Raw genomic sequence first — 25138 nt, forward strand, 5'->3', positions numbered from 1 at the left:
CATTATAATCCAGTGGATTATGTATTTGAAAATATACCTTAACTTAGTATAATTGTCTTACATGTTTTATATTTTCTGTTTATATGGCCTGTTAGTCTGATTTTTAATCTGTATATATGACAACTTTATAAAGTCTTATAAATAAATGAAGCTGATGCTGGAAAAAGAAAAGGACAGGTGGAAGGACAGGAGGAAAAAGATTGAAATGTTATGAACACATACTAATTCCCTACAGTAGATGTAGTCTTTACATGTACCAGTGAAAGTTTTTTTAAATCCCAAAGCAAAACAAAAAGAAAGAAAAAGCAGTGTTCAAAAATTTCTCTCCTCCCAAATTACTCTCCAATCTTCTATAATTCCCCAGGCTGTTTTGCTTTCACAAGTGTTATGGCTTGTATCTAGATGACCTCCCAAAGCCTCATATGGTCTTAAGTGGGGCTTTTTCAGAGGTGGCTGGATCTAGAGCTTGTAATGCTGGGATTAAGGGTGTGCGATTACTAAATCACTCCATTGATTGGTTTGGCTTTGTTCTGGGTAGGATTAAGGGTTTCCCAGCCTGGATATGAGTCTACCTGCCATAAGTGTAAGGAGGGACAAAAAGAGGGTCCCTCTTGTCACTTGTTGCTTATTGCTGCTGCTTGACTTCTGCTCTGCATTTTCCCTCTCATGCTACTCTGCATTGGAGCCTACTGAAATCTCTACAAACTGTGAACCAAAATGAGCCTTTCCTCCTTTAAGGCATCAAGTATTTTGTCCCAGCAAGAGAAAAGTAACTAAGACAACAAGTAAACTCATAAGCATATAGTTTTCATATTCTTGGTAGTTTTCAAACTCTGTTATTTAACATTTTCCTCTTTCTTGAACTCTTTCATTGGACTCCTGGGTTCTGTGATAAAGTAGCTCTGGCCTCTTTTTTCTTTCCATTTTTTATTGTTACCCTAGGTTCACTTCCCATTATAAGGCTGTGTTTGAATTCCATCCATATGCTAAAGTCATGTATTTTATGGCTTCAGCTACACTTCTGCAAAATTAGAGAAGTTAGCTAGAATCCCACAAACTATATGGCCAGTCCAAACTTTTCTTCTAAGCACCATACTTTTATATCCAACCTCCTGCTAAACTTTGCCATGTAGACATTCTGTGTCTTGAATTTAATTTTCTTGAACTGAATCCATCTCCTTACTTCCGCATATACTTGAATTTTATATTTCCTTCATTAGTTTTTGACTCATAGAAGGTCTAAAATTGAAACTGCATTTTAAGAAGACTTTCAGCAGATATACTTATAATCTCAGCTGCTCAGGAGGCTGAGGTGAGAAGACTGTAAGTTCTGGGCCAACTTGGGCAGTTTATTAAGATGCTATCTTAAAGTACAAAATGGGTGGAGATGTAGCTCAGGGCTCCCTGGGCTCAGTTCTCAGTATCAGAGAAACAAAAACTGGACTCTTATTCAAGTGATCTGCGGGCTGGTTCTTTAGGAGTTAACATGTAGAGTTGTTTGGGTATAGTGATGACTTAGGGCCAAAATTTAGCTTGAACTCTACTTTTCAAACTATGTACCATGGCAGAGAAAGGTTTTCCAATTTGCAAAAGCAAAATGCAGTGTAGGCTAGCAGTGTAGGTTGCCACCTCACTCACCCCCACTCACCCTTTTCATTAAAATCTGTGTCTCGGAGACATACCCCTTAATCTAGGGCGTTATTCTTTTTTGCCTGTATTACCTCCAGCAGAATCATGTAATTGCTTTTACAAACTTAATCCCCTCTCCTTCATACCTACCTCCATACTTCTAGGTGGTCTTCCTCAGTACCACCCAAAAGATCTTTAAAGTAAAAATCCATTCATACCATTCATTTTCTTAGAATTCTTCAACAATGCCTTGCCACTTTCTTCAGGTTAAACTGACTGCCTGATGTGGCATGTAAGATATTTCATGAACAAGTACCTTCTTAATTGGTTGCCTTCATCTTATAGTACCCCTATGGATGTACCCTGAAAGTCATTCCTGCCCTCCTCCTTCCTTCCTCTTCTATCTTATGTCCCTTTGGTTATCTAGTTCCCTCTGATTTAAAACCATTTACTTCTTCCTCCTTATATGCAACTCCTTAGCTTTTGGAATATCTATATTAAATGGGAGAGAATGACAGATAACATTTTATATCATAAGAGTCTTCTAAAAATGAGAAAAATAAATATAGAAATGCAATACAAGTAATAGGTAAATATATAATGAAAAATAGTAATATTAATTTAAATATATAGAAGGGTTTGTTTTCCTCTTATCTGAAAAGATGAACAACTTCTGAAAGTATTATTTTTATTGGTTTATATGTTGAATAGCTTTTCCCTTAACAAAACAATTTAATGTATTGTATACATTAAGAAAATTGGTATTTGCGTTGCATTGGCCTTTAAATAGTTTTCAGTAGGTTTTTCTGCTCTAGCGTCCCATCATTTCCCTCCCATAGCAGCTTCCCAGCAAGTGCTTTGTATGTTTTTGTTGTTTTTCTTCAATCTAATGGTAATGATTTTGTTCATGTATCATCTTTTCCTCAACTCTCCTTGCAGTCTTTGGATCTCCAACAAGGATTGCTAGGTAAAACTTTGCTGTTAAGTGATTTTACTTTGATAAAAGGGGCTACTTTCATTTGAAGGTTAAATACTTTTCTTTGCTAGATACATTGTTTATCAAAGAGATTCTCACAATAAAAAAAAATCAAGTTTAAGATGTCTTAAGAATGCATGTCTTTTACCTTTGCAGAATGTATAATCTGTTTTACTTACATCATTGGAACACACAGTTCAAGTACCTCAAGCCGAGTTTGTCTTAGAATAAAGAACAATTTTCCTTCAAACCAAAATGCACCTTTTCATAGTCATTTTTGTGGTATTTTATATTTTTACTACTTAAAAAGATTAAAGATTTTATTTTCCCCAAAGTAAATTTCTTTTTTCATTGAAAAATCAAAGTATACTTATTAATAAGACAGTCAGAATAAACAAAAAGAATATAGAGATTTATAATTCCATCTATTTAATAATCTTTCACTATTTTTGGTGTGTTGTACTTCTAAACTTTCCACAATAGAGAGCATGTGGGGAGGAAGTAAATTGTACTCAAAAATGAAATTATGTGTATATACCTATCATTTAATATATTTTCATTTAATATATTAGAAACATCTTTCTTTATGTGGTTAGGTAAAATTTTACCACCTCAGTTTTGTTTGTTTGTTTGTTTGTTTGTTTTAAGGTTGTATCCTCTTGTTCCATAATTTAACTAGTATACCACTAATGACTGTTTAGTTTACTTCCAGTTTATAAGGCTCAAAATGCTCTTAGAGATCTTTTTTGTTTACCTGATTAAATTCTTAATTGTGTTATAGCATGAATAACAAGAAGTGGACTTTAAAGTCAAAGTCATGTCTCAGTTTACATTCTTTTAATATTTTCTATTACTACTAAATTGATACCGTGTAATTTATCATTTTAAAAACTTAACATTCTGGAAAATTTGTATTGTACCTTAGTTTTCTAACCCCTTACTTAGATCAAAATTGTTTTTTCTTTAGAGTTGCTATGATGTAATTATGACAGTTGGTCGTAATATTTAAGGGTGTTAATTCCAATTTAAGATAGAATTCAGGTTTCTAGGTATAAATCTGTATGGTATTTTCTTCGTTTTTGTGTGTAGGAGTACTATAAGAAATACAGGAATATAATGGAAGTATAGCTTGGCTAAAATGTATATTCTGAAATAATTATTTTTATGTCGTTTGCATTGACTAAACTGTAGTTTGTTTTCACTTACTGTAGGATGATGATTAATCAGTTACAGTATTGCTTCTTTTAAATTTTTACTACAGTAGTCACTAAAATATAAATGCCTCAGAATTCAATATATAATAGACCTGTTTATTGTGTTGTTTTAAAACAATAGTTAAGTAGGACTTTCAGAGTAAGTGATTTAAATATTTTACTAACTTGTATCTTTTTAAAGTTGTTCATCATTAAGAAATGTGCTCTTGGGCTAGGGATTTAGCTCAGAGGTTTTTGCAAGGGCATCAGAGCGGAGTTCGATCCCTAGTATCATAAAAGAAGAAGAAGGGAAAAAAAAGAAATATGCTGTTTTTCCTGCAAGTTAGTGTCTGCATTTGACACATATAAGTGGATATTTAAAGCTGGTTCATATTATAGTTAATTTGAGCAGTTTTTTAGGAATCTTATGACAACTTTATGCACAAAACTTTTTTAAGAATAAGTGGCAATAAATTGAATTAATAAAAAAAATAGAATATGTAAACTATTACTTGGCTTAGGTGGATTATTGCCGTTAAAAATTTTATGGTTTAACTTTAATTATACCACTTAAAAATTGTAGTCTAAATTTGGTATGTTTTTTTTTCTTTTATTGAGTTTATTGGTACATTTTAGGTATATAGTACCGTTACATTCATTATTGGGATCTTGTACCTTTACATGACAGGTGGTCTTGTTATAGTTTAATGTACCTAAAAAGCAAGTTTAGCCTTTTATATTATGGACTATTATGAGATTAGAATACCATGTTGATCTACCAGTAAAAGCTTCAAAAGTAAAGGTGATGGTCTCTTTCCTCTTAATCAGTTCTCTCTAGACAAGCTACTCTGTCCATTTCAGTAGCTTAGCCACATGTAGTCATTTAAATTAACTGAAATTAAAACTCTAGCTTCTAGATCCACTAGCAGCTTTTAATATATTAAATAGCTACTTGTGGCTTGGTGGCTACATATTGGATAGCTCAGATATAGAAATAAATCCATTATCACAGAAAGTTCTACTGGACATTTTGGTTAAAAAAATAGGTAGCTAAATTAGGGAGTAGATTGAGTATGGATTGTTATTTTTTATACCCTTTTAGTAATAAACATTTGTTATGTAGGTGTGTTTCCAAAACTTTCCAACTGTTAGAATAAAAAAGTACAGTTCACTGAGAGAGGGTTTCTGTTTTATTTTTGACAAATCATTTGCAATTTAGATATCCTATCAATATAAAAATCTAGTTCTAATTTGTTTTTCTTGATCATTTGAGGTTGAGGTTTATCTTTCAGTAGTTTCTCTCTGAATTCTTACCTCACTGCACTTAGCCTTTCTAATTAATTTAGTAGATTAAGCTGATTTGATTAACTGCTTAATCCTCCCCTTAGCACACACAAAGTTAACATGGCATAAATATCCCTGAGCTGAAATCTGCTGTCTTAAAGACCACCTGTTTGTATGTCTTTCTTTAGGGCAGTGATTCGCAAATGTGGAAAATGAAGTTGCTAAACCCATCTGTGTTGGCTTAGTGTGGTTGCCAATAATTCCATCTGCTACCAGTGCAGAAATAACCAATTACCTCTTACTTTTAAACCATATATTGGGTACTTGAACATGGCAGGCCGTGTTTAGCAGCTTAAGTGGCTTTTGAGTTAGCAAAATGTGCAAGGGGAAAAGAGTGAGACACTCCTTTATCATAGTACTCCAGGACAAACAAGGAGCAAGTGATAAAAATTTCTAGGAAGCATAAACTTATACTGGGTTTAGGAAGGAAGTAGGTATTCCAGCTATCCATCCTTGCTTTTCCTTCTGTGGTTTAATTTCCTACCTTTAGTTGTAGGACAGGATAGATGAGCATCTTCCAACTGACTTTCAGTGATTCGGTATTATATAAGATGGTAATAGCTTTTCTTCAATCTTGACTTGGTTAGTGCTTGCTGATCAAACTAGTAATCTAGTTAAGTTGGCTTCAAAGCATCAGTGAGAGACACTCAGCCTGAGGCCACAGATACATTTGCATTCAGTAAGGGAGTAAGAATAACTTTGATTGAGAAACATGTACTATTTTCACGTGTACTGAGTGTTACTGTTACTATAGTATAAGCCACTTGCTTGCAAATCTGATTGTGTTTTTAAGAGAAATAAAAAATTGAGAATTGTATGAAAATCTAGCTTTTTTTCTCTGTAAGACATTTGGAAGCCAAACAAAACTTGTGTGTATGGATACAGCCTTCAAGCTGTGTGTGTGTCATTTCAGGCCTTTTCTCTATTCCTTTTTTTCAGAAATTATTATCTGTTCCTCAAAAACAAAGAGGCAGCCTGTCTTTTTGTTTTTTACTAATACAATTGTTTGACTGTCCTCCCACTTTTACAGTTAACACTTGTTTAAAGAACAATATTACTAATTAATATGGACAGCACACATGCAGGTACAATAATCCTTTTTAGCAGCCAACATGATCATCATAAAAAGAAACACACCTTAAATCTTGGAAGGTTGCTTAGACTGAAAAACAAATCTTAACCTTAGAAAGTTATTTAGGCTGAAAAAATATGAACCTTCATTTAAAAAAGGATTGTGAAGAAGTACTACATGAATTATTGCACAAATGTTTGTCATAATTTAATGACGATACGCTTAATATTTTTCACAACATGTTAACAACCTGAAACTTACATCCTAACTAAATTTTCTTATCTTATTTAAACATTAAGAAAGAACATTCAAACTCACTACTTAGAAAATCTATAATGCCAATTTTCTAATTCTGCTCAAAGTTTAAACTGTTTACCAACCTCTCACTGATATGATAGATGTGTATTATAACTATAGTCAACTACTTGTTAGCTGTTGCTGCACCTATGGAACAGCAAAATATTTGGACTGTTTCCTTTGACTGGAAAATGGAATATGTAATCAAGTTGAAAATCTCTAGTTGATGCCAACTAAACATATATATAAGCCAGTCAGATGATGTGATTATAGTATATATGAAGTATAAAACTGTAAGTGTAGACAGGCCTATTTGACAGTATCAGCTGGTGAAACATCGTGAAAACATAGCTTACTTTCTTACTATGAAATCACATATAAGATCTTTCTAGAGGTTATGGGTAAAAGCAAAAGATAATGGGGTATGTGGTAGAACTTCCTTGGTTTCGTTTTCAGACAGGCTCTCACTATGTGGCCTGGGCTGGCCTCAAACTCAGAACAATCCTCCTGCCTCAGCCTCTTGAGAGCTGGGGTTACAGGTGTGTACCACCACACCAAGCTTTATTTATTTATTTATATTTTTTGTACCAGGGATTGAATTTGGGACCTTGCACTTGCAAAGCAGGCAGTGGAACCACTGAGCCAAATCCTTGGCCACCCAGCTTTATTTATGGCTTTTTTTTTCAGTGCTGTTTGGAATACCATCTTTGTTAGGGGAAAAAAATGTACTACTATAATAAATTAAATATAGGATAGAAATAATCTCAATTTTTAAAAGGGTGGCAGTGCTAGCTAACTAGCAATAAGAGATCTACATTTGAGAAGGATTTTGCTCTTTTGTGGGTTTGACCAAACTTAAAACCATCTTAGAGAATAGAAGTCTAGTGGGTCTGGGGATATAGCTGAATGATACAGCACTTGTTTAGCATCTATAAGACTTTCTTGATTTTAAGCCTTAGCACCATGCACATCTGTAAAAAAGAATAGAAGTGTGGGGACATCATACCAGATGGGTTAGTGGGAAGATTTATGGAGTGTTTAAGAATAGTGTATATTACAAATTCCAGATAAATGTGGGAAGAGATAAAAGAAAACTGTTGAATAAGAACAGTTTAAATTTTAAAATACCATAGTTTATACAGAAATGCACACATTTCTAAAATATCCTTTATCCAAAGGAAACTGATATTTTTTAAAATATAGCAATTATGGTTGCCAGTTAACGTCTTGGAAACATCACAGAAAAAGTGACGTAGACCTCATATCAGCTCCTCAAAAGTATTGATTTGTGTAATTGCATTTAACTTCATTACCTTTCAAGCTGCTTAGAAAACAAATTAGTGCTCAGAACTATTTAGACTTGTAAATGCAGTCAAAATTGAAAAGTAATTTGGGAAACTGACTGATAATTTAATAGCAATGTTTTTTTTCCTCATGTTAATTTGAAATGATAAGGTTGAAAAAAATCACTTGGAGTTTATAATATATGTAGACTGCAGTTATAAATTAAATGAGGTGTTCACATTCTTTTCTAGATTAAAAAGTAATTTGTTCATTTATATGGAGTAGTTGATATATTTTTGAAATTGTTAATTTTCTATTCTACTGCATGGGTTTTTTGTTTTTGTTTCTGTTTTTTTTGTTTTTGTTTTTGTTTTCTCCTTGCAGTACTGGAGATTGAACTCAGGACCTTGCACTTATGAGACAGGTGGCGGCACCCCTGAGCTAAATCCCTGGCCTATGCATGGGATTTTTAAAGATATGAAACAGATATTTTCAAATTGAACTGTATAAGTGAGCATTTCTGTTATTGAACTTTTTTGGGGGGTAGGGGGGTAAGACAGAGTCTCACTATGTAGTTCAGACTGGCCTTGAACTCATTGTGAAGCCCAAGCTGGTCTTGAACTCTCAGCAATCCTGCCTAAGCCTCCCAAGTGCTGGATTAAAGGAATGCCCCACCAAGCTTGGCTATTGAGCCTTATAAAAGAAATTTTCTACATGTTTAAGTCAGGAAAATTAGTGTAAAACACTAATGTAAAGGCCAAGAGTCTGTAAGGGTAACTTGCTGGATTCAGTAGTTTGGGGTTTTTTGTTTTTTGCTTTTTTTCAATACTGGGGGTTTAACTCACTACCTTACACAGAGCTGTAATTCCAGCCCTTTTGGACTTAAAAATATTTTGCGACAGGGTCTTGCTAAATTGTCTAGACTGACCTTGAACTCACAGTCCTCTTGCCTCAGCCTCCAGGTAGCTGGGTTTATGGGTATTTTGTGACACAGTGCTTGGCTTCAGTACTATTTTTTCTTTTCATATTATGCACAATGACATGTGTCTGGTCTAAGATTATAATTGAATCACTAGGTTTTTCAGAAATGCTTTGCAATATGTAAGAAAATTACCATATATACAATTAAATTGAAGCACAGATTATTAGGCCACCTTTTAAGATTGTCATCATTTTTTAGTATTTTTCTCTATCAAGGACTAGCAAAACTTGACTTACTAAGATTTATATATTAAACTAATTTAGAAAAGAATAAAATTTTAAGTCTTTTCTTTCTTTTTTCCCCATAGGAGTACCAAAATCTAATCTTTTACACACCAAATCATTAAGGGGCCATAAAGACTGTTTTGAAAAATACCATTTAATTGCAAACCAAGATTGTCCTCGATCTAAGCTTTCCAAAAGTACTTATGAAGGAGTTAAAACCATTTTGAGTAAGAAAATAAACTGGATTGTACATTATGCACAAAATAAAGATCTGGACTCAGATTCTGAAAGTTCTAAAAACCCCCAGAATCACCTGTTTGATTTTAGGCATAAACCAGATAAGAAATTACTCCCACAATTTGACTCTCAAGTACCAAAATATTCTGCAAGATGGATAGATGGAAGTACAAGTGACATTTCAAACTGTACACAAGGAATTTTGGAGCAGAGAGAAAATACAGACTTTGGTATTGCTATGTTACAAGATCCAGGTGCCACTTTATGCCATGACAGTGTATTGTGGCCTCATAGTCACAGCCAGGCACAGAAAAAAGAAGAGGCCCTCTTCCTTCCAGAGGCTGATGTCCAGACTCAAAATCTGCATTACAGCAGAGAGGAATGTAAGTAAAATCAGAAGAAAGGTAAAAGCTCTGTGGTTTCCATTTTGGTTTTGGGGGGTAGAATGATTGTTACATTTTTTACATATAATATATCAAGAATTTTGATGTAGAATCAGCTTTGTTAAATATATTTGAATGGCAGAGTCCCTTAGCAAAAGTGAGAGGTCTTATAATGAGCCATTCTCTGGAATACTTTTCAGTATGTCCTGTACATTGAAGTTTAGCATTCCTGTCGCTTGTTTTCTATTTTAAATGATTAAAGTGAATGGAATCAGCAAATTGAATTGGCATTTGAGGGTTCAGATAGTTTACAAAAGTTCAGCTTCAACTACTGATGTATACTCATTGTCACTTTGATAATCCCCACAGGACTCATTGACTGGGGGTGCCATTTAAAAGCAAAACTCAGAAATTTATTTTAAAAGTGGCTCATTTTATCTATATCTGCTTCTATAAAAATTTAGACAAAGTGAGATAATTGTAATTGACTTTAAATAAAATTATTTTAGAACCAGAGGGGACCTTAAATATCTTTTATACAACCTCTTGATTGTACATTTGAGTAATCTAAGGTTGCTTAAATTAGATGAACAAATGATTTTTCAAACAACTTCCACAGTACTTCAAGTAATGTTTTCAAACTGCAAGTCAAAAACGGTGTGATGCTTAACTAAAATCAGCTAGAGATTAGCAGTTTTTAAAACCTGAAATAGCATAGGAGATATGGTACTGATCTACAATATGTTTCTTACTGGGAGTTATGATAGAGAATCAAAAACTTCTCCACACTGTGAGAATTAATGAATGAATATTGGGGTAATACTGAATGTTGTACTGGCAGATAACTGCAGTTTCTTTTAATAGGTTATTATAATAGGCAGCCCATTCTCCTAGACTGTTATAGTAACAATGACTATATTTTCATGTTTCAGTGAATTCAATGACGCTTGATGAGGTAAAACAACTGAATACAAAGCTCCAACAGCAAATCCAGGGTAATGAATCAGTCTTGAGTGTTTTTTCACAAAATTTTGATACAGTAAATCCCTTATGATTGAACACATTAGCTTCAGCAGCACTTAAATGTGGAAATTGTATATTTAAACCTCAGTTCCCAGAGCAAAGGACTAAGAGAACAACCTCTTTATGAATTGCAATAGAAATATCTTTCTTCACTAAGTGAAAATGGGGAGTAGAGTTGTTCTCTCTTTTTTACATTGTACTGTGCACTTCTGTGCAGGGCATTGTGGAGATGAGCTCCCTGGCAGTTCTTTAAGGCAGGTAGTATGAAAAATTCCAAACAAAAGGAGTGGGACTAGTATATGAACCTTTTGATCCGTCTTTACCAGCTTCAACTATTATCCAAAAGCATAGCTAGGTTTTTCTTTTCTCTCTACCTGGAGCCACTCCCCTTGTCCTATGCCCACCTGTAGTACGAATTGTTTGAAATATCCTAGGTAACATACTGTTGCCTATAAATATGCCAGGATTTTCTTTGAAAGATAACTTCTTAAAAAGCAGTCACAACCTTATTATCATACCTTTTAAAAAAGCTAGTACTGTGCAAGGACCAGAGTTCGATCCCTGGTACCCAAAAATAAAAAATAAAAAAAGCTAGTACTAATTCCTTAACATCAAATATGATGCTGACATGTTAATGGTTATTGTCTTATTTCCCTAATTGTCTCCTTTCTTTTTCTTTACAATTTATTCCCATTTAGGTGAGGAAATTGCTCTTCAGAAACTTAAATTGTTTATAAAGATTATGCATACAATCAGTAGCAGGTCAAGGATTCTAACTCCCATTAAACTGTAAAGCTAGTGATCTTAACCACAGTCTTTGAATAATTAAAATAATAATATTAATAATTGATAGCAATTTATATTTATCAAGTACTTATGTGTGTACTTTACAGATAATTATCTCAATCCTTGAGTAACTGTAAGGCGTTTACTACGGTCTTATATACAAAGAGAAATTGAAACAAATTTTGCCTGAATTTGATTCCAAAGCCTCTTAGAAGAATATGCAGACCTGGATAATAAAGGACATCATATTAAATACTGATTAAACGTACTTACAGATTCTAATTGAAAAGTAGCTATATTTTAATAGTAAGAACCATTGCTACTGTGTATGACCATAATCATTGCTTATGATTCTTTTAAGTTTAACCTGATGAAGAAAAAAGACATTGTAGTCCAGTGAGCAATGTGAAATCTAGAGACTTTGAAGGATTATCAGATAGGCCTTGAGGAGAAAACAGGTGATTTATTGTCAAGTTAGCCTTGATGTCAAATCAGTTGCAAAAATTCACCCAGTGCCTTATTTTAGGAAGAGTACTCATAGTTACTTAAAACATAAATCACAGTAATAGCTTCCTTGAACTAAAAATGAAATGCTTTTTAAATTTTACAGAAGTTTTTGAAGAGTTAACACATCAAGTGCAAGAAAAAGATTCTTTGACATCACAGCGTCATGTCCGTCATGTTGCCATTGAACAGCTTCTCAAGAACTATTCCAAGTTACCATGCCTGCAAGTAGGACGAACAGGAATGAATAACTGAACTGTGTGTACTTCATATACTCTACCCTTTCCTGGTCTGCTAAGCATGTATACTTTGAAGAGTTTTGAAGCAAGTTATGGTCCATTATGTTATGGTCATAAGACAGTATTTAACATCTTTGTCTAATAAAGCAGATCATTATACTCTGATCCTCTAGGATTAATTATTTGACTTCATTTTGGGAATCTTTTTCCCATAATTAGTAAATGTCCCTACCTTTTGCCATGTGTGACTACTTAAATATACTGTTACAATGTGATTTTATGAAACATTTTTATGTAATTCACCTGTCAAAACAATAGCTTAACAAACTCCTATTAGACTGAATTACTAAAGGCGATTTTTAAGAGGGAAATGGAATTCGTAGTGACACCTCTTATTTATTATGAGCAATATTTTAATATAAAATTTTATATGTAAAAATGCTATTTTAGGTACCTTTTCATTCTCTTTGTAAATGTGTTTGAATGGCTCTGAGTATTTACACTCTTGTGTGTAAATATATTCACCCATATTTCAGATCACTGCATTTTATTCTCTGAATAAAATGTTTTTACAATTTTTTATCTTGCTTTCCAAAGATAAATGTATTTTGGAGTAGAAATCTATCTAGTTGAATTGTTTAACTTTTAAAATCTTATGAAAGAGAAATAAATAACTTTTTAAAGTAACTATTCAAGTAAAAATAGCATACATTATTATTTTCTAACAAAACTATTTCTGAGTTAGTTTAGGAAGAGAGTACTAATATTTATATGTCATTTTATCTCCATAATAATAATAGCCTCTCCAGTTCATTTAGTATTACTTCTGTGTGTTAGAATTTGGACAGAGTAAGTCAAGCCTCACTTTCAAGTCAAATGTATCTTACCTTACCTTCCAACTGAAAATGTTGCCCCCTTAAAAAAAAAAAAATGTCCTGTTTTTGAAAAAAATTAAAATGATTCCTTGTGCACTTTGGGATAAAGTTTCAAAAATTCTTACACTGTCCAAATTCTGTTTTCAACCTCATTGAAATTCTCCAAAAAAAAAAAAAAAAAGCATTATAAGGTATTTTTGTAAACTTTACAGGAAAAGAGAAAGTTTCTTGATACAAGAAAAACAAAACTCCTAATTCAATAAACTAAGGCTGTTTGAAAGGATATTATAAATGGCTTGTGATGTTTCTAAACAGTCCCTAATGAATAGTTTTAAGCAGCTAGATATTTTTAATAACGTATTATACTAAGAGCTATAACCAGTGGAAAATCAAAATTGGTTCTAAATTGTTGCCAACTGGTGCTTAAAATCTATTTGTGAGGTAAATCTTTTGCTTAGAATCCACAGAAAAGCCCATAAACTTGGCAGCTTTTCCCATAAGGAGATGAATGACTTCTACCTTAAATTTGGTAGCCTATCCTAGCTTGGGTCAGATTTTTAGTTTTGAACACATACAATGTTTCACTAGGCAAAGAAATGTTTTTATATAGTTGAAATCAACATTTTGTAAATGCTAAGATGTACAAAGTTGGCCTGAGGGTATTAATTGATATCCTATTGACTTTGTTGTGTTTTTCTTTGGAATATGACATAACTGTCAAGCTTTTTGGCAGAAGCTTTTAAAAATGCTTTTAATCTCTCTTCTTTGAGTCATCCAAAATGAATTTAAAATTCTGGAAGTGGGGATGGATGCATTGCCTTAGTTTTGATTAGCTTTAAATTGAATGTGTGCAATATGAAAACATCCAAATTTATAAGTTGGATAAAGACAGGTCCTGATTATGCCAGTATTTTTTTAGTGCTTAGTTGTTATGGTTACATTTTCAAATTGACTTCTCTTCCTTGGCATAATGCGTTAAGAATGTTACCAGCCAGGGTTGTTGAACACATTTGGGCTTGTTTAGATGACTTGGAGACAGTCATAAAAGTTTGAAATGCATTGCATTTGTTATCAGTAATAGCATGTTTTCAACAGAGTTGTCCAAAGAAAGTGTCTGCTTATCTCTTAAAGATTTTTCTAGCAGAGATGTAGCTTTACTATGAGTTTGGAATAATTGAGTAGGGCTGTGTGTGTACTAAGTATTTGTTTGGGGCTTTGATTTATTCTGTTTAGGTATTGGGTTTTTGTTTTTTTTTGGGGGGGTACCCGCGATTGAACTTGGGTCCTTGCGTTTGCAAGGCAGGCTACCAAACCGCTGAACTAAATCCCTGGCCCGTCTGTTTAGGTATTGTTACTTAAGTTTATTTTCAAGAGGAAAGTCCTCCTAAAAATCTGTGGTGCTGGTACTCACATTATTATTTATTCAGATGAATTTGTAGAGGACAAAAATTTTATTAAAGTATTTTGCACAGCAGTTTATACAAATATTTGGTAAATTTAGATATTTCTATGTTTTCTTGATTCAATATGCAATTATTATATATGCAAAAATAAGAATCAGGGACAGAGATATCTCAAATATTGGTTTCCATAGTTGGCTATTCTTCTGTATAGTTTTATGTTTTGAGGAGATACAGAAAAAAAATCCGCAATAGCAAATGGTGAAAGACAAATTGCTACTCAGGCATTTCTAACTTTTTTAGAATTTATATGATTTAGGGGAGGTGAAATAAGACAGTTTTTTTTTTTTTACATCAGACTTCATAATTTGGTAAGTTAATCTTAAAAAGTCATAATGAAAAGTGAGTTTTAATTATATGATATCTTTAGAGATCAAAGGAAGTTTTTATATACTTAGCATATGCAAGGAAATGGGTTTGATACCCAGCACCACAAAAACAACTAAATAGATAATGTTTTTAAATTGTCCAATTTTATGTTTACTTTTAAGATTATCAGTTTACCCTTTGATCCTAGTATTAATATCTAAAATGTTCCTTTGAAAAGGGCATATACTTCAGACACCAGTAAAGATAATTCAGTCTGCTGAATGATGTTTTTATTCCATTATGTAGTTTCTCCAAAATGTTGTAACAAAGAGATCTTATTTTTCCAAAATATATGTTCATTTCACCAAAAAGTGCCCATTTTTACGTACATTTAAGGCATATATTTAAAATACCAACTTCATGTTCACAAGTGATTTCAGAAATAAAATATATTCTGGTTTTTTATTATGTTTTTTGGGGGTTGTGGTCTTTTGTTTCTTGGGTTTTTTTGTCATCTCAATAGATATCTTGTTCATTTGTTTGTGGTATTGTGGATTGAATACAGTACTTTCCTCAGTGCTTTTATCTTTTTATTTTATTTTTTTTTAATTTATTCTACTTTATTTTTGAGACAGGGTATCACCAAGTCTCTAAATTGCCTAGGCTTGGTTTGAACTTGGCAGTCCTCCTGCCTCAGCTTTCCAGAGTGCTGAGATTACAGGTGTTTACCACCCTGCCTGCCTCAGCTTTGTTTTTATGTTTAATCATATCCTTTGCCACTGAAAATAGTCTAAAGTACTTTCTTGTTTTTTAAGTTTATACATTGTTTACTTGGTTTCTACATTGGTGAGGCTTATAATTTTTTGCTAGTCTTTTAAGCTAAGTTTTATGTTTGTTTGTTTGTTTTTGGTACAGGAGATTGAACTCAGGACCTTTCGCTTGCAAAGCAGGCGGAGGAACCACTGAGCTAAATCCCGGGCCTTAAACTAAGTTTTTTATTGATTTGTATTTAATGTTTACCACTTTACTTCATTTTGTTTCATTTTAGAGGAAATCTTTCATTATAAACATTGTAAAATGCTATACAAAATGTATATGCTTTAAAGTTAAACAGGAATTTTTAAAGATTAAATTATTTGTGTAGCTTATTAGGAGATTCCAGTTAATAACAATAAAAGGTTAAACATCCATTAAAACTTTGAAATGGTACAGTGTTAAAGTCTTATAGTGTTATTTTTCTTACTTTTGCCAGTTCACTTACTGACAGATACTATTACTTATAGTAAAGTAAGATAGTTGAGTGTTTTTGAATACTTAAGAGTTAGTACTTTTTAAAATTTTGGAAATATCTTTTCAGATGTGACTGTGAAGCAAAGATAATTGATTTCATTTCAGTGTTTAGTTGCATTTTTAACTTTAGCTTGGTGGAATTGATTGTATGAGAAAATTTATGGTGAAAATTAGTAAGAGATAGAACCCTCAACAGATTATTCTTGCCAAGGTAATGTTTGTAGTGATGGGGTAGAGGAGTTTATGTACCAGAACAAGGTAATAAGGCTCTGGCACAAAGGAAGAAGGTTACAGTGTTGTGACTAGAATATCAAAGCTCTGTCTTGCATCAGTATTTTCATTTTACTTCATCCTTTCACATTTGCCCTTATTACAGTGTCAGGCTGTTGTTACCTTGATGCAAAGCACATTATAGCAATCTCTAACACTAGAAATGGGCTGGGAGGGTGTTCTGTGGTAAGAGTGCTTGCCTATCATCCATAAGATCCTAGTTGGGAATGTATAATTTCAGTATTATATCTGGTTTAAAGAACCCACATTAATAATGCATTTTAGTGATTGTAAATTATCCCACAATTTTAAGCTCTCTAAGGTGAAACAAAAAAACACGGAAATGAGTCCCTCTAAAAGAACTGAGTGTGTGCGTTGTGTGTGTGTGTGTGTGTATACTTTGCTTTCAGTGTAAGTAGCATGTGCTTTGGTCAATGAATTTAGTCTCTTCAGTGTTAGAAATTTATTTTACAAAATTGTGCTGAAACATTGGGGGAAAAATGAAACTGCTGCAATAAAAACTAAATGTTTCAAAACAATTTATTCAGACATTTGGTTATATTTTCTTTGGAAACAGCAAATAATTTATATATTTGTATCCTGCTTTGGAACTGTAACGATAAATATATGCTTGTCAACTATTTTTAATTTTACAACAATAAAATAAATATTTTGTTATCTGCTAGCTTCAGTGGGTGTTTGTAAGAATTCCTCCTTTTAATGATTGACCTACATTAGGGGTTTGTTTTGCTGGTTTAGGGGTGTAAGAATTGTCTTACTAATCGTGGAGGTGCACATCTGTAATGCCAGCACTCTGGAAGGTGAGTGAATAGCAAGAGAATAGCAGTGGCCAGTCTGGGCTACATAGGGGGTTCAAGATCAACCTGAACTACATAGTGAAACCCTATCTCAAAAAGAAAAAAAATAAAAATTATGCTGAAGATACAGCTCAGTGGTACTTTCCTAACATGTGCAAAAAGCCATGGGTGGGTTTGATCCGCAGCAGCACTAGGAAAAAAAAAAAAGTAATCTTATAATTCCTTGTCGGACTCTCACATTATCTTTGATATTTATATTCCCTGTGTTCCTAGAATCCAAATACCAGAAATAAGTTTCCTGTGACTTACTGGCACTATGTACAACTTTTTAAATTGGGATGTAGGCCTGGAGGTGAAGCCAGGTGAAAGAGGACTTGTCTAATTTGTATGAGGGACTGAGTTCAATCCTCATCACTGCTAAACAAATAGGGGTGTATTTTATTTATAGTAAGTATGCTGGTTTGAATTTTTTTTGGGGGGGTACTGGGGATCAAACTCAGGACCCTTGTACTTGCGAGGCAGGCGGCAGAACCACTGAGCTAAATCCAGCCCTCACTGGTTTGCGTTTTAACAGGTATATACAGCTATATAGCCATCATTCCCTTGGATCTCTTTTCCAGTCTCTTTACTCCTCGTTTCCTTTCCACTCTTCTGATATCTTTCACCATAATATGGGTGTGCCCACTGTAGACTTTCATGAGTACTCATACAGTATATGTCCTTATTTGTCTCTGGCTTTTGAGGGTCAACTCTATGCTTTTGGAATTCATTCATGTTAGCTCAACTATTAATAGTTAACTATCTGTTTTTTTAACTGAGTGATGTCTTATTTGTGTGTAATGAAATCTGTTTTTCCACTTACCTGTTCATGGACATTGGAGTTATTTCAAGTATGGGTTAATAAGAGTAAAACTGTTCTGTGTATTTTTTTAAGTGGCTTTTAAAAAATATTAAAAAGAGAAAAAAGTATTGAAGGTCACTTGTTAGCATTATGAATATGAACAATAAATTACCCTTTTTATGAATTACTTTCAAAAGTAATTTGTATGTTTTTGTGGTAATTTAAAACTAGGAAACAAAAGATAGTTCAAAATGAGTGGTGTTTGAGGGTTGAAACATTTTAATATTATGCTAGAAGAATAATAGTCACTGAAATTCTTCAAAATCTTAAGTCTCAGTTGTAGGGTTTTTTGGGGATTTTTTTTAATCTGGAGAGGAAATAGATACCAAGAAAGTGAGTGTCTGTCTCTTTTTCTCTTATTCTAGATTTGTAAATGGAGCTTTTTCAAAAAGATTTAATTTTCAAGAGTGATCTAAATAATGTCAGTAGCTATCCTCAAATCTTCAGCCCCTTACCCAGTGACCAATTAATTATCGCCACGACTATTTCAAGCCTTTGATAAATCACACTTGCACATTCTCTATTTCACTTCCAAACCAGTGACTAAATCAAACACAAACATACCAACCCTTCCTCCATAGTTTCTGAATCAGTAGGTCAAGGGTAGCACTCAAGGAATTTGTAAATTGGGAAGAGAGGAGGGGGTGAAGGGGCAAGGATAAGGGGAAAAAATGAAAACCAAGACCTGTCATGTAAAGGTACAAGATCCCAATGATGAATGTAACTATATACCTAAAATGTACCAATAAACTCAATGAGAAAAAACAAACAAAACAAAAAAAAAAAGAAATCATCTAACAGTCCTAGGTAATGCTGATGCTCCTGGGCTGCACAGCACTTAGCAAACCACTGCTTCAAATGAACTACCTCACAACTTACTTCCAAAAAGAAAGCAATAATACAGGCATTCCTCATTTAATTACCAAGTTCCCTTACGATGGCTAAAGAACTGTATATTGTATTTACATCACTATTCAGAAATGACCAAAGGAAACTCCAATGTGATTACTTTGCTTTTATTTGCATAACTCTTACATGTAGCACTATAATGTATAACATAAAACTACACAGTATAGTCAGCAAAAATTACAGTACTGGATAAGCAAGGTATATGTACAAAAGATACTGAAGATGTATAATCAGCATGTACAGAATTGTATAAAAAGGAAAGATGGACCATAAGTCTCAGAAGCAGGTCCTAAGTCAGAATAGTCATTAAACAGGTAGGTCATTAAACAAAGAATATCTGTACTGCTCTCTGCTCAAAGATCTTTTAAGAACGATTACCAACGCCTACAGAATAAAAACCAATCCCCACTGCTCAATGTCTAAAATCTTCACATTTGGCATACACTTATTTTCCATTTCAATTATTTTTTCCCAGTTAAGTTTATTGGTACATTTTAGGTATACAGTACAGTTACATTAGTCATTGGAATCTTGTACCTTTACATAATGTACCTTGGTTCTTATTTTTTCCCCATCCCCTGCTCTCCCTTCACCCCTTTCACCCTACCTATTTACAAAGACTTTGTTTCCATGTTTTTCCTTTTCTCATATTTTTCCTTTTCCCTTCTTACCTTTCCCCTACTCCTCCCACTTCCCCTACTTCTTTAGACCTTTTCTTCCTATAACACAATATCACTTATATATTTTGATCCTTATTTACACTTTTGGATTTTCACACCAGAGAAACTATTATTTACACTTGTGTACTATTTCACTTAAGAGTATGGCCTCAATGAGCATCCACATAGCTATAAATGTCTCCAGTTTCTCATCTTTATGGCTGAGTGGAATAGCATTTCTCCACTTTATAGAAAAACTACATCTTCTTTAGCCAGTTGATGGGCAATTGGGCTGTTTCCAAGTTTTTTAGTTTAACTGAATTATGTGGCAGGAACTTTCATCAGCCCCCATGAGGTATAGGTCTTTTGTGGGGACATAGAAGCCAACAGGACTATTTTGTTTAATAAAAATGAGTTTTCCAAGACTTTGGTTTTTTGTTTGTTTGTTTGTTTGTTTTTAATCAGGATTGAACAATATCTTGGATTTAATGCCCAGGATTTAACAACAGCTTTATTAGACCTATGAAAAAAAGAGTGGACCACAATAGATTGATGGGGGTATAGGTAGAAGAGTGGATTTGGAGTGCGATCTTTTAGTCAGTTCAACTATGAAGTGAAGCTGAAGGAGACAGGATATGGGGCTATTTTTTTTTTAATTGGGAAAGTACTTAAACATAAATAGTAAGCAGACAGAAAAGGCCGAGATGAAGAGAGCAATAATTAAAGGAGTAAAGGCCTGTGAGGAGATGTAACAGGATATCTGCACTAGAATGACTTGCCTTTGAAGCATTTAATTTCACCTCAGGCTTTGACACTGGAGAGAAGATAAAACTGCAGATAAACTTTGTTGGGGGGTGGGGGTTGAGACAGGGTCTCACTGTGTAGTTGAGACTGACCTGGAACTCACTATGTAGCTCAGGCTGGTCTCGAACTCATAGTGATCCTCCTGCCTCAGCCTCCTGAGTGCTGGGATTACAGGCATGTGCCACCATGCCCAGCTCAGATGAACATTTTTGAAGGAGATTCACTGGAGAGAAAGGCAAAAAGTTTCTTATGTGGCTTGTTTTATATGCTATGACACAGAAGGAAGAGGTGACGGAGTCAGAGGCTCAGGGAAGTGGTAAAGTGCTAAACAGCATGTGGAGGAGTGAAAGGGTCCGGACTACAACAGGAGGAGCTGCCAGATGAAAAAAGGTGGGAAACTGGGGCCTATGCATCACCACTAATTGAATTTCTCTGAATTTGCATTTCAGATTTTATTGCTGTAAATATAGGAAGTAGAAAGTATTCTTTAAATTGGGCAAGCTAAATTGAGAACACACTGGAAACAGAATCTGGAACTCAGATTTTGTGGCTCAAGGAAATGAACAAAAACCGTATCTGATAGATTAAATTTCAGGTTCAGGATAACTGGGAAATTTGAAAGCTACTAAAAAAGGCATGTGGGAAAAAAACAGAATTCTGTACCTAATGTATTATTTTCAAGTAAAAATTATCATTTGTCCTCTCAATAATTGGTCCTGTAAGGAGTGGACCAAGACCATTTTGAAAGCCAACCCCTCCTGAATGAGTTGGTACCAGAATGAATGTGGGAAATCTCTGCCCTAAATGAAAGGAGATATATAAATGGACAAGTCAACCTGCAGAATGTGAAAGAAAGCCAGAAACAGCTAACACAAAGAAATGGTTATATAAAAGGAAAAGAGCTATTTTAGGGGAAAGAGGTAACTGAATTGAAAGATAAAGGCAGAAGTTCTAATGAGCAAGGGTATTACTAATCTGACATTCAGGAAGTTCAGTTCTAATCCTCTGCTACTGGATGGCTTTCTACCTCTCTTAGCTTCTTTTTTCTTATCTATTAAAAAACGGAAGTAAAATTGATCCTCAGGGGAACTCCCAGCTCTAACATTTTACAAAAATGGATGATTAGAAACCTGCAATGGAAAAATCAACCTAACCCCTCCCTGCACAAACAGCAGGTTGAGCTAAAAGAGTATAAAGGAAATATTTCATTCAAGAAGAAACTGAGGCCTTTGCAGCAAGCCATTTCTATTAACAGCTATGACAAAAGGAAAAAGCTGAGTCAATCTGATCCATAAGCGGCAACACAATTCTCTACATACTCTTTAAAAGCATCTAAGAGAAAGAAAAAGAGGACTATTATTAAACTGCTAGTATGTATGTACATATGGAGAGAGTTGTTTTAGGGAATTGGCTCATGGAATTATGAGGATTGGTAAGTCCCAAATATAAAGGATAGCATGGCAATTCTAGTGAGAGTTGATGTTATAATCTTGAATTTAAAAAATCTTGGGACAGAATTCCTTCCTGCTCAGGGAACTTGTTTTTTTTGTTTGTTTTTTGTTTTTTGTTTTTTATTTTTTGTTTTTTTCTAGGCCATAAGCTGACTATGTGAGGCCCACCCCTATTATGGAGGGAAATCTGTTTTGCTTCAAGACTTTTGATTTAAATGTTAATCATGTCTTTAAAAGAAGACTTCCACAACAATGTGCAAACTGATGTTTGACAAAACAACTGGGGATCACAGCTCAGCCCAGCTGACAAAAAACTAACCACCATGATCTCTCTTAATTCTAATACTCCGTGAATTTGACAAGTCCATGCTTTTGTATTTGGCAGTACCACATCTGGACAGTTATCTGGGCAGCCCTGCCCCCCACATACCCTCCACTCAGATCTTCACTCTTTCCAAAGAAGAAAATTATTCGAAAGACTCATATTATTCTGAATTTTTCTGTGTGTTCTAAAAGGGGTTTTCATCATTTTTAAAGAATGTGTTGGGTGACAAAGACATTTATCCTTTCTTTTCCTTAATCTTGTGTTTAATCTTAAATTATCTGAAGTCTGAGTTTTATAGAAAAAGTAAAAGGTACAGCTCCAGGTAGATACACTACCCAATAATTTAATATATTATGCAAAGTTGTTAGAAACTAAATGTTTGTTCATGTCTTATTCTCCCTTCTTCCAACTCATAAACACTTACCCAGAGAGTTATATTAGAGAAAGACACCATGTAATCCCAACCATACCAGCCCAAAGAACATAGTCTCTTGAAACAAATTTATATAGTATTAGGTACTAAAAAAGGTATAAAGCTCCCCAAGCCTAACTGGGTAAATAAATTGCTGGCCAGCTCTAGCTAGCTAGTCCTTATTAGATAGCTCTGAAACTAGAAAAGGCAGCATCTGGGCCTCCCTCTGTTTCTCTCTGCAGTTGCTGCCATACTATTTCACACAAAAGCCACAGAAAAAATACGAGGCCCCATGTGCTGCCACTGCCCTAGAGCAGGACTGAAGGAGCTTCCTTCACTTAAAATGAAGGGGCGTTAAGCCAGTGACATACAGAACACATTTTTTTCCTGCTTCTGTCTGTTCTCATCTTCATACTTGTTTGAACAAAATGTGGAGCAATAGATTCATATCCTACAGGGCTGCATTGCTTTTCATCAGTGGATGTCCCAGATTGACATCCTGGTCTCATCTCAGAAGACAAAGTAAACCAGCAGGTGGGATATATAAATATCACAAGAAACTACTAAATATGTAAAGCTAGAGAGGTCTTCAAGAGACTCAGATAGTTCTGCCTTTATTTGATTTTTAAAAATTTTGCTTTATGAGAGGCCTTTCTTAAAAAAACAAAAAAAAACAACAAAAAAAAAACTTTGAAGAACTAACCTGTAACACAACATGAAAAGATCTTGAAAGACAATGGAGATTACTGAGACCTTTCATGTCCTTCTCAGTGACTATCTCCCAGTTCTGTAAACATGCTGCTCAGAATCACTGAAGAAGCTCTGAGTGATCTGCAGGACCTGCAATTGCTTATCCCACTTAACACCCTCATGTAACCTACATTGCTCAAGAAACTTTCAAACATTATACATTTTGTTAGCCTCAGAGATAAGGACCAAATCCCAAGTCTACTTTTCAGAGCTCCCATGATATACCATCTACAACTGGGCTACTAATTATTATTGTCTCAGAAGAGCTTCTGTCTAATGGGATTATAGGCTATTTCTGATTGGGTTGCTAGTTTTTTTGTTTGTTTGTTTTTTGCTACACAAGATTTTCTGTCTAATGGAATTGTACGCTATTTCTCCACAGCCTGATGGACTACAGAAACAACCAGGAGAGAACAACATAGTTTGAAAGAATGGACAGAGTGAGTTTTATAGTGAATCCAAAGGTGTGTTAGATGACTTCATTCTGGAAGGCAGAATAGACTGTGAAGACAGTTGATTATCATGAGTACCTGATTAGAGCAAGTGCTTCCTCACATAAAAATCCAGTTTCATTCCTAGGAATTTCCAAAGCTTATCAGTGTCCATTGCTATTACATAAAGAAAAAGAGAACACATACCCAGCTGCCACTAACTCATTCAAAGTAGAGTAGCTATAATCATATATTATTTTAGTCACATGTTTTAAGCCTTGTGCATAGTGGGGTTGAGATTTCTTGTGTCAATAGAAGGAAATTACAATGATGTATACAAAAGCCCCAAATGTCCTATATTATATAAGCATCTAGTATGCAAAAATGATGTAATTTTATGTTTCTACCTGAAACCAATGAGAAGAAGGCTAAGGTAGCTGGTCATTAACAAAGGTCATTAAGAAGCCAAATTCCAATCTCATACATGACTGAATGTTCAAAGAAAGCCCAATCAGATACTCAGAACAAGATCTGAAACTCTTAGGTAAACAGTTCTCCTCTTAGTCATTACTGCTAACTTAATGCTCATTAGAAGTAAAAGGAGGGCCTTTCCCATTACCCATTGCTTAGTTTCCTGTTGTGCTAATGAACAGGAAGAGGAATGGAGACTACTGCTAAGGCAGAATTCCTGACTGCAGTCTACATACAGCCTGTGGTTTGGCCACATGGCTGGATGTGCACAGTTGTTCTGATTAGTCAACCTAAGTAAAATGTCATTACTTAAAATGCCAGAAATAGCAACAGCAAAGTGCTCTAAGAAAACCCCAAAAGTTTGTGTTGCTCCTTCACTTTTCTTCAGAAACATTCAATCCTGGTACTGAATCAGGTACAATAAGCCAGGTAAATGTGCACAAGAGAATTGGGGAGATTAGGGCTTCCAGTCGAAATTATCAGAACTAGAGCAAAAAAAGAAGCCTCGCAGGGTGGCCTGATGTAGAAAGTCAGATCCAGTGTGGGACAAGAACACTCACGGGCAGAGCAGAGAGAAATAAGGGCCTGGGTATGGAGTATTTGAACCTCAACAGGTTGAAAAAGACACTGGCAGGGTAAAGAGAAAGGGTGTCAGTGGGAGACTGGTTACATACAGGAAAGTTGATCAAATAATAAATACATTAAAGCCGGGATTTAGCTCAGCGGTTTGGTGGCCTACCTTGCAAGCACAAGGACCCAAGTTCAATCCCCGGTACAAAAAAAAAAAAAAATACATTAAAGATAACAGAAACCTGGTTTCTCACACGTCA

General features: G+C 34.3%; 1 protein-coding gene across 3 annotated transcripts in view; it reads left to right on the forward strand.

Annotated features, from left to right (window-relative positions):
• CUNH21orf91 (chromosome unknown C21orf91 homolog) overlaps positions 1–14623 on the forward strand; it is a 25809-nt gene extending 11186 nt beyond the window's left edge. For all 3 annotated transcript variants that reach the window (XM_010645656.3, XM_010645655.3, XM_010645658.2), the window contains 3 exons: positions 9085–9621; positions 10554–10616; positions 12041–14623. In XM_010645656.3, coding sequence (XP_010643958.1) covers positions 9085–9621; positions 10554–10616; positions 12041–12189 — 749 coding nt within the window. In that variant the 3' untranslated portion in view covers positions 12190–14623. The remainder of the gene's footprint in view (positions 1–9084; positions 9622–10553; positions 10617–12040) is intronic.
• The last annotated feature ends 10515 nt before the right edge of the window (positions 14624–25138 follow it).

This window comes from Fukomys damarensis, unplaced genomic scaffold (genome assembly GCF_012274545.1).
Source record: "Fukomys damarensis isolate Sample0158 unplaced genomic scaffold, DMR_v1.0_HiC HiC_scaffold_24, whole genome shotgun sequence".
Taxonomy (NCBI): domain Eukaryota; kingdom Metazoa; phylum Chordata; class Mammalia; order Rodentia; family Bathyergidae; genus Fukomys; species Fukomys damarensis.